We start from the raw sequence: 10,615 nt of genomic DNA, 5'->3' as shown, positions 1-10,615 counted from the left end.
GCTTTAGTTCAGCCCAATCTTTTTGGAGGAAGACCATCTGCTTAGCTTAGTTCTTCTACAGACTTTCATTTTTACAAGCGGGGAGAGCCAAAGTAAATTTTACAATGCAAATTTAAAAGCGGCGTACAGAAAAGTAAATTCTGAGGAAACAGACTTGAGAACCAAATAGGAAAAACTGAAATAGGTATTCTCTGACGATAAACTAAACTGGAGCTCAAGGCATAGGCAAGATCATCTCCATACATTCTCCAGTACTAGCCGGGCGCAGTGGCTCGTGCCTGTAATTCCAGCACTTTGGGAAGGCAAGGCAGGAGAATGGCTTGAAGCCAGGAGTTCAAGACCAACCTGGCCAACATAGTGAAACCTCATCTCTACTAAAAGTACAAAAAACTAGCTGGGAGTGTTGGTGCACACCTGTAATCCAGCTACTCGGGAGGGTGGGGCAGGAGAATCGCTTGAACCCGGGAGGTGGAGGTTGCGATAAGCCAAGATGGCGCCAGTGCACCCAGCCTGGGCAACAAGAGCAAAACTCGGTCTAAAAAAAAAAAAAAATTTAGGAATCAGTTGGGCTTGGTGATGCGTCCCTGTAGCCCTAGCTTCTTGGGAGGCTGAGGAGTTTCAGTCTGGGAGTTAGACGTTGGTGAGCTATGATGGTACTATTGCACTCCAGCCTAGGCAACAGCATGATTCTCTAGGAAAAAAATACATTACGTGTGTGTGTGTGTGTGTGTGTATGAAGTCCTTAAGACTGGGCCGCATACAGGCACTCAGCGTAACTATTATGATAATAGCAACAAAGTAAATCAAGTATAAAATGTTACTCAAGGCCAGGCATGGTGACTCATACCTGTAATCCCAGCACTTTAGGAGGCTGGGGGGGGGGGTGGATCACCTGAGGTCAGGAGTTCAAGACCAGCCTGGCCAACATGGTGAAACCCCGTCTCTACTAAAAATACAAAAATTAGCTGGGCATGATGGCGGGTGCCTGTCATCGCAGCTACCAAGCAGATGGAGGTTGCAGTGAGCCTAGATGGAGCCACTGCACTCCAGCCTGGGTGACAGAGCAAGACTCCATCTCAAAAACAAAACAAAAAAACAAAGCAAAACACATTTCTTTTAAAGAAGCAAAGTCAAGAACAAAAATCAAGGAAAAAATTCTTAAAATGTTTATGTGTATAGTTTTGAATCATGACATCACAGGATTAGGCTTCATATAATTTTTTAAAAGTTTGTTGTTTTTGGAAATGGTGTATTGCTGTCACCCAGGCTGGAGTACAATTGGGCAGTCTTAGCTCAATTGCAGTCTTCAACTCCAGGGCTCAAGTGATCCTCCTACCTCAGCATCTCAAGTCACTGGGATTTTAGAAGTCAGCCACAGGGCCTGGTGTAACAATAATAATAAAAGAAAGTTTTAAAAACATTTATCCCGTTTTCTCTTGTTTCCTCACTGTGTGCTGAAAACAAAGAATATGAAAAGAGGAAGACCTGCAAAATTCCTGTGTCTGATGGAGTCTTTTTAGCCTGAAAAAAAAAGATTTGCAGATTACCAGTTAAAGAGAGAATATATGGAAATAGCCTCTATTCCCTTCTGAAAGCTTACTAAAATATTTTAATAGTAAAGGATACCAATATTTAAAAGAACCCATGAGAACAGAGTATCAGACACAACATTTTGGAAAGTAGCCTTTAGATGAGAGGTAATGAAGATGAATCCCAAAACTAGCAATAGAAAGCAGAATTAACATCACAGAACTCTCAGAAAGCTCAAGTTGAACTGGTGACACCAGGTAACTGAAGGTGGAGGTAAGAATGGGGCTAAAATGGATAGATTTAAAGACTGCATAAAAAGCAAATAGATCCCTGTATCCTTTTCCTTTCTATGTAACCAAGGAACTGTCCCTCCGCAAAGCTGGTACAAGATATAAGAGGATAAATGCATAGTATATGAACTGGAGATCAATAAGGCACAATTAAAAGCTGGGGCACCTTACTGAAAATGGAGAGATTAAGTTTTATGCACTGAAAGTTGAGCCTGTAAAACTTCTTTCCCTCCTCTACAGTTAGTTGATTGCCTGGCTTACATCCTTGAGTAAGAGAATATACAAGCCTTCTCAAGGGAATCTTACCTATGTAAAAGAAAAAAAATCTAAAAATATCAGTATCATGGATTTCCCAATATAACAGCCCAGCCAGATCACAGATTGAAACACATATTATTAATCCCCATTCATCCCCTACAAACAGACCTTTCAATTAGTTTTTTAGGGTCCCACGTTTTTTTTCTTTTTGAGACAGTCTTGCTGTCACCCAGGTTGGAGTGCAGTGGCATGATCTCTGCTCACTGCAACCTCCGCCTCTTGGGTTCAGGTGATTCTTATGCGTCAGCCTCCCCAGTAGCTGGGATTACAGGTGTGTACCATCATACTCAGCTAATTTTTCTATTTTTAGTAGAGACAGGGTTTTGCCATGTTGGCCAGGCTGGTCTTGAACTCCTGGCCTCAATGATCTGCCTGCCTCCGCCTCCCAAAGTGCAGGGATTATAGGTATGAGCCACTGTACCAAGCCTAGGGTCCCACTCTTAAAGACGAGCAGACCACCAAGAATTTGAGAAAGTCTTTAATATGAAAGACATCAAAATAAAGGAATAGTCAGCAACAAAAAACCCCAACCCCTCTGGACATTAAAAATATAGAAGAAAAGAAGCTATTTTAAATAGATTAGAAAATAAAGTTGAGAGCATCTCAGAGAAGGAAGAAAATACAAAATAGAAGAGTAAATATAAGACCATTAGGAGATAAATTCAGGAAGTCCACCATCCAAATAACGATTTTTCAGAAAAAAAAGAGGGTTGGGATTTCCATCCTCTTTCCCCTCTTAATATCTTGCATATATAGTGCAAGAATATTTTCCAGAACTGAGGAACTTTCCATACATAAAATTCCAAACTGCGCAGCACAATAGGTGACTCACTCAAGACACAACATTGGGAAAATTTCAAAACATTATATAGAAAAGATCCTAAGAGGTCTGGGTTGAAGGTGAGAAGGAACAGATACATTAAGAAAAACTGGAATAGGATTACATTTCTCAACATATGGAACACAGAAAACAATAGGTCAATGCCTTCCTAGTCCTAAGGAAAAATCATTCCCAATCTAGAATTCTGTACCCAATCAACCTATCAATGGAGTATACAACCAGAAATTTATCTCTCACACACATTTTTCCAGAAAAGCACTTAAAGGTGACAAATCAAGAAAGAAGTCAGGAAATTAACACACAATGAGACAATGAAAAGATACATCAACCCAAGAGGTATGCAGCAAACCTTGAGAGTAATCCAATCCTAACGGAACATGAAGATATCTCTAAGAAGATGCCCAAAGTGTCTGAACAAACTAAAAGGAAGTTGGCACAAATGAAGGAGAATATGGGGACAAATCAGTGACAAGTACAAAAAAGAAATGGAAAACTCCATTAAAAAAGTTATGCAGGAGGCCGGGCACGATGGCTCACACCTATAAATAATCCCAGCACTTTGGGAGGCCGAGGTGGGCAGACTGCCTGAGCTCAGGAGTTCGCAACCAGCCTAGGCAACACGGTGAACCCCGTCTCCACTAAAATACAAAAAAAAATTAGCTGGGCTTGGCGGTGTGTGCCTGAAGTCTCAGCTACTAGGGAGGCTGAGACAGAATTGCTTGAACCTGGGAGGCGGAGGTTGCAGTGAGCCGAGATGGTGCAACAGAGCGAGACTTCATCTCAAAAAAAAAAAATAGTAATAATGCAGGAAGTAATAATAGTAAATAAACTACATGGCCTAGTTGTGAATAGCCATAAGGCAAAATACAGATCTAACCTAAATTTTAACTATAATAGAACTCAATCAAATAATAGATAAATAGAATCATGACAACAGAAAAATAACTATTAGAACTATAGGCCGGGTGCAGTGGCTCACACCTGTAATCCCAGCACTTTGGGAGGCCAAGGTGGGTGCATCACCTAAGCCCAGGAGTTTTAGACCAGCCCGGCTAACAATGGCAAAACGCCATCTCTACTAAAAATACAAAAATTAGCTGGGTGTGGTGGCATACGCCTGTAATCCCAGATATTTGGGAAGCTGAGGCAGGAGGACTGCTTGAACCTGGGAGGCGGGGGTTGCAGTGAGCCAAGATCATGCCACTATTCCAGCCTAGGTGATAGAGCAAGACTCCTGTCTCAAAAAAAAAAAAAAAAAAAAAAAACTATAGTAGATGGCACGATTACATCTGTCCACAGAAGAAAAAGCTAACTCTATAGTTTCCATTCTACACGATGCCTAAAACTGAAATACCAAAACAGAAAAATAAAGCAAGCTATTTATGATATGAAAGTAATGTGGGAATCAGAGTTTAAAGTAGTTGCCTCTAGAGAGCAGAAAACATCATCGCTGCCTTTTAGAATTGAGTTTTTTTGTTTTTTTCTGAGACAGGGTCTCACTCTGTCTCTCAGGCTGGAGTGCAAGTGGTCTTGGCTCACTGCAACCTCCACCTCCCAGGCACAAGGAATCTTCCCACCTCAGCCTTTCCAGTAGCTGGGACTAGAGGCAGGTGCCACCATGCCCGGCTACCTTTGGTATTTTTTTGTAGAGATGGGATTTTGCCATGTTGCCCAGGCTGGTCTTGAACTCCTGGGCTCAAGTGATCCGCATACTTAAGCCTCCCAAAGTGCTAGGATTACAGGCATGAGACACTGCACCTGGCCTAGATTTGAGTTTTTTATATTAAGTACACAGTAACATTGAAAATGAAAAGGATACTTTTAAAAAGATAGCTTCATGCAGCCTAGACAGTAACAGAATTAAGATCCTCAGAGCAACAACTGTAGTGACAAGTTAAAAGGTTATGCTATTTATAGTATAAAGGAAGGTCATCAATAATTTCTAACTGATATTACTCATACTGATAAATAATTCAGAATAACCTCTTCCACTAAGGATGAATTCTTTACATAAGTGACATATTTACATATAGTAAATAAAATGTTAAATCTAAATCTCACCCACAGTTGAATATGGTATATAAATTGGTTTGGAAGGCTAAGTTCCCTGGCTATACAAATATATAACAGCATATCCTTTAGGAGCGCCACTATGACTTATCTAAAAGTTATCTAATTCTTCCTATTTTCTTAAATGGGTAACAGTAAACAGTTACCTTTCATCGATGACTTAGGGTTTATATACATCAGTGATATACATGTCATAGGCTCTTTGTCCTAACATTAAATGTCCTCAAGGACCACTGTGCTTTCCAGTTAAAATTTTTTTTTTTTAGACAGGGTTTCACTGTCGCTCAGGCTGGAGTATGTGGCACAATCACAGTTCACTGTAGCCACAACCTCCCAGGCCCAAGTGATCTTCCCATTTCAGCCTCTCGAGTAGCTGGGACTACATGTGCAGACACCACACCTGGCTAATTTTTATTTTTCACAGAAACAGCATCTCCTTATGTTGCCCAGGCTTAAAATTTTTTAAGAAGTTTCTCCTCTCTTTTCTTGCAGGGAGGCTGGCACTGCTCTCTTGGGATCTGTTACTAGCAATGCTTCCCCTTTTAATTTGTATCTTATTTTGAAAGAGCTTCAAAATTAGGTAATTAAACTTGTTAGCCATATACGATAGCAACACATAGGCTAAGACTAAGGGAAAAAGAAGCTCACCTTTGAATAACCACAAGAGTTTTTGAGTAAAGAGTCATTTCTTGCATCTGCTTCGGGTTTAAAAAAAAAGAATAGAGAAAAGGAAGAAAAACTAAAAATAAATAAATAAATAATAAAAGTCATTCCTGTCTCATGAATAAGTGAGTACTGAAAAACTAAATTTCAAATCGATATGTATGATTATATTTAAGCTGATTCAAAAACACGTACATCAAGCTCTATATGTAATGCTGGAAGAGTTTCTTCCTCTCCATTGATAAACCAATAATTTCACTGTTTGTCGGAGTCTTCAAAACTGCTGATTTATAAAGTCAAAAGAGCGTCTAAGGATAAGAGACATTGAGAACAGAGACACAGTAGCAACAAACCTGGCACTCGTCTAGCACTCTTCTGGTCCCACAAACACTTATTCATTCAATAAAAATGTATTGAGCCGTGCTGTTTGTAAGGAACTGTACTAGGTGCTGCAATGCAGAGTATGACAAAACTGTCTGTAGATGTAGGATCTGAATTGGTCTTTGATATTTTCCTGATATGAGAGAGAAAGAAGTCCCTATTTGGCTAATTTAGGAAGCTAAGAGAATGGACAAGGTCTGCTTATGTCCTGGCAGACCAGCATAAGCTTTTTGTCTTCCTAAAATCAGTTGTAAGTCAAAACAGATAAGGCACATTTTTTTTTTTTAAAAAAAAACTCCCCCCTTTAATTGACCAAAGTAAAGCCATGACATTTCATTTGGTAACCTATTCATAATTATAAAAATCATATCATTTGGCCCAGCCCATACTGCCCAGGACAAAACTTCCAGACAATTCTAATGCCATCCAGCTTTGTTCTTATAAACTGCATTAAAAAAAAAAATCTTCAACGTCCTAAATGTGATGTGCTCAGCGTGAAGCATATCAGAGGTGGATGTGACATTTATGTCCTTGACAAGCCTCGATTATCCAGGTCCTTTACCTGCAACATAAAGAAGTCGGTTTAATATTTACAATCAAATCAACTTTGGAGAAATTTTCTACTAAAATGGATTCAACCACAGTGGGTAGGATTATGTTGGGATCTGCAGCCTGGTTTGGGGCTGTGAATAAACAAGCACTGATTAGAGACTAGAATCTCTCTGCTTAGCCTTTTGGAATACATCTATGAGGAGCAATATTACTGATCTACCCTCCACATAGATCAAGGGTTCTTAATCTTTTCTTATATGAGAGATATACTCCTGTGTGGTTCTTTGTGACTCTATATACCATATGTTCTTCAGGGAGAGAAGAAAATATAGTTAAAAAATATAAATATGTGAACTTCTGCTCTATTTCCTGCACTCCCCCCACCTGTGAGTCTCATAATCACAGAAACATGGCTGAGTCAAGCCCCAGCTGGAAAAATATCACTGCAACAACTGCCAACATCACGGCAGACTGGGATCATCTACTCTCCCCGAACAACCTCAAATAAAAAGTAAAATTTTGAGTGGGTTTGCAAGCTACTTTTCAAACACAGACGTCCTGAGAAATGTCCCTATTTGAGAAATATGTGGCCCATTTTATAAGCACTGAAACCAATCTGCAAAAATGAAAGTTGCTTTCTGAGACATAGAGCATCTGCTTACCTTGTATATCCTGACCAGCCAATGTTCTGTGGTATACGCTTCCTCTAGGACATCAAGCTCAAAGTCTTTATTCCCAATCTCAGCATTTCGGACACGGTCAAAGCCTGGAGGACGCTCTAGAGAGGGATGAAAAAGAACACACTTCTTTCTACAGTGCCGATTTCCTAGAGAGACAGTATATGGAATCAGTACACCATCTACTGATTGAGTGATTATTCCTCAGTCTGCATTTTGGTGAGAGTAGAGCCTGCAAAAAATGGCATCAAGTAGTAAGGGCAAATCAACTGTTACCCTAAGTTCTATGCAAGATTATGCTTGGCAATCAATGTCTTATCTCTGCTAAGACAGACATAAGAGCTGACTTCCAAGGCCCTCTGTTCCTGAGGATTGTCATTCAGAGCCTCTAACACACTAGCAACCCTTGCATGGATCAGAGAAAAAAAACCTACCAGAAACCAAAGACCTGCATTCATGTCAGAAATTCTCCCTAGTGCAGAACCAAGAAATTGAAGTCAGGAGAGGCTTAACCTAATAAAATAACTCTCAATATCATCATCTGAAGATATGAAGTCACTTTCTCATCCTTTTGTTCCTTTCTTCACTATAATACAAAAGTAATGGTCAAAAGCACAGAACCTGGAGCCAGTCCTCGTCAGTTTGAATCCTGAACTCTGCCATTAGTTATGTGACAGTGGGCACTTAAATAACCTATTTGTACCTCAATTTCCTCGTATATAAAATAACAGGCCAGGTGTGGTGGCTCACACCTGTAATCCCAGCACTCTGGGAGGCTGAGGTAGGTGGATCACTTGCAATCAGGAGTTTGAGACTAGCCTCACCAACATGGTGAAACCCTATCTCTACTAAAAATACAAAAAGAAAATTAGCTGGGGGTGGTGGAGCACACCTGTATTTCCAGCTACTCAGGGGGCTGAGACAGGAGAATCACTTGAACCTGGGAGGTGGAGGCTGCAGTGAGCCAAGATCGCACCACTGCACTCCAGCCTGGGTAACAGAGTAAGACCTCATCTCAAAAAAAAAGTAGCTGGGTGCAGTAACTCATGTCTGTAATTCCAGTACTTTGAGAGGCCAAGACAAGAGGACTGCTTGAGCTCAGGAGTTCCAGACCAGCCTGGGCAACACAGTGAGACCTCGTCTCTACAAAAAGTTTAAACACAGCCAGGCACTGTGGTATGCAGCTTATTTCCAGCTACTCAGGAGGCTGAGGCAGGAGGACTGCTTGAGCCCTGGAAATCAAGGCTGCAGTGAGCCATGATTGCACCACTGCACTCCAGCCTGGGTGTCAGAGCAAAAACCCTATCTCAAAAAAATATGCAAACAATTAAAGATAATATGACAATAATATCATCATCTGCCTTTTAGATTGCTGTGAGTATTAAATGAGTTAACAGACATAAAGCACTTACTAGTGCTTGGAATACAGAAAATACTGTGTATTAGTAATCACTGTTATTACTATTGTTATTAATATTATGAATAACTCACTGGCTTCTGTGTAGACCTGTCCAAAGCGGTAGTAACACATCTTGTACATGAGGCAGTTGAGCAGCACTGGAGAACCTTCACGGTCTACACGGAACTCCCCAGTTGGAGTATAGTAGTCATTCTCCTTGATATGTTTGCCTGTATCTGTGCTCCCTCCAATCCGGACCATCCAAAGAAACTTGTTGATATCTAGGGGGAAAAAAAAAAACAAAAAACTGCTGCATCACAAAGATTGCTGGAGTTAAAGCAGGTTAGTAATTCTAAGAAAATTCCTCAACATTTCTTTAATGGGGATTGGTATCATTTAACTCTAATTTGTAAAAATAGCGAGGACAACATATAGGTAAAGCATTTTTCCTCAAAATACACAACCTTTCCTAAAAATTATTACACTCCTGAAATCCTATGCTACTAGTCCAGACTTAAGCCACAATTGAAATTGGTCCTATAGCTTAACTGGGCTAAGCTATCAAATATAGGAGCAATTAGCTACATGTAGCTGCTGAGCGGCTGAAATGTGGCTAGTCCAAATTAAGACGTACTGTAAATATAAAGTTCACACTAGGTAAGTATGAATACAAACTAGATTTTGAAATCTTCGTCAAAAAAACCCCCAAACACAAAAGTCATATACTGGTTACATGTTAAATAATAATGTTTTGATATGATTATTCAGTTAAGTAAAATTATTAAAATTATTTTTACCTGTTTCTTTACACTTATTTTGATGTGACTAATATAAAGCTTAAAATGATAATGTGGTTCCCATTATATTCTATCAGACAGTGGACAGGACTGATCTAAAGAGTAGCAGCCTTACCAAAAAGGTAGACAAGACATGAGTGTGCTCCTGTTTGACCAACAGTTGCAAAGTTAGAGACCACCAAAGCATGTATATGGGAAGTCAACATTTCTGTGTCAAACACACTCCCATACTTGATAAATACTGACACTACTATCAACTCATGGTATCTCTTTGAGTTCACCATTCCCTGTATTGCTTCCATAGGCTTTAGGGAAATCAATTGCTACATGTTTTACTGGATGGTTAGTATTAAAAATACTTCTAATCCATAAAAAAAAAAATAAGATTTCTATTGCACTACTGCAAAGAGTTCCAGGAGATATCGCAGTGGTTAGGAAGACTCTGGATCCAAACTGCCTGAGTTTGAATTCCAGCACTACCCATTCTAGCCAGGTGACTGAGCAAATTATTTAACCTCTCTGTGCTTCAGTTTCCTTATCTGTCAAATTAGAAAAATAAGAGTATCTACAACAATAGGGCTGCTGTTATGAGTAATGACATGTGAAGCATTTAATAAGTTGTTTGTCACATGGCAAAAATCCAGTGAAAAATATGACTATCTTCAGGCAGTGTCTGCATTCTTATCTTGATCTTACAAATGGAAAAGCTGAGGCACAGAGACTTACCTAGATCACAGAGCCAGAAACAGGAGCAAAAACAAAACCCTAGAACATCAGTTCAGCTGTCATAGAGCAATAGTATTGTAGCTGCCCAGCAGGTATGGCTGAAGCATAAAACCCACAAGCTTTATGAATTGAAGACTGAAAATAACAGGAATGGCTGGGTGTGGTGGCTCATGCCTATAATCCTAGCACTTTGGGATGCTGAGGTAGGAGAATCGCTTGAGCACAGGAGTTTGGGACCAGCGTGGGCAATGTGGTGAAGTCTAATCTCTACAGAACTTAGCCGGGCATGGTGATGTGAGCCTATAATACCAGCTATAATACCAGACTGAGGTGGGAAGATCACTTGAGCAGGGGAAGAATAGGCTGCAGTG

The 10,615-nt window shown here is 40.0% G+C and overlaps 1 protein-coding gene across 3 annotated transcripts in view; it reads right to left on the bottom strand.

Moving 5' to 3' along the window:
- Window positions 1-6,367: 6,367 nt before the first annotated feature.
- The window catches only part of STT3A (STT3 oligosaccharyltransferase complex catalytic subunit A), a 29,245-nt gene continuing 24,997 nt past the window's right edge, over window positions 6,368-10,615 (bottom strand). For all 3 annotated transcript variants that reach the window (XM_002754561.7, XM_035265004.3, XM_078339776.1), the window contains 3 exons: window positions 8,814-9,002; window positions 7,308-7,423; window positions 6,368-6,655 (listed from right to left, as the gene is read on the bottom strand). In XM_002754561.7, coding sequence (XP_002754607.1) covers window positions 6,617-6,655; window positions 7,308-7,423; window positions 8,814-9,002 — 344 coding nt within the window. In that variant the 3' untranslated portion in view covers window positions 6,368-6,616. The remainder of the gene's footprint in view (window positions 6,656-7,307; window positions 7,424-8,813; window positions 9,003-10,615) is intronic.

This window comes from Callithrix jacchus, chromosome 10 (assembly GCF_049354715.1).
Source record: "Callithrix jacchus isolate 240 chromosome 10, calJac240_pri, whole genome shotgun sequence".
In the NCBI taxonomy this organism is placed as follows: Eukaryota; Metazoa; Chordata; class Mammalia; order Primates; family Cebidae; genus Callithrix; species Callithrix jacchus.
The sequence above is the reverse complement of the archived record's forward strand: the minus strand, read 5'-3'. Positions and strand labels throughout refer to the sequence as shown.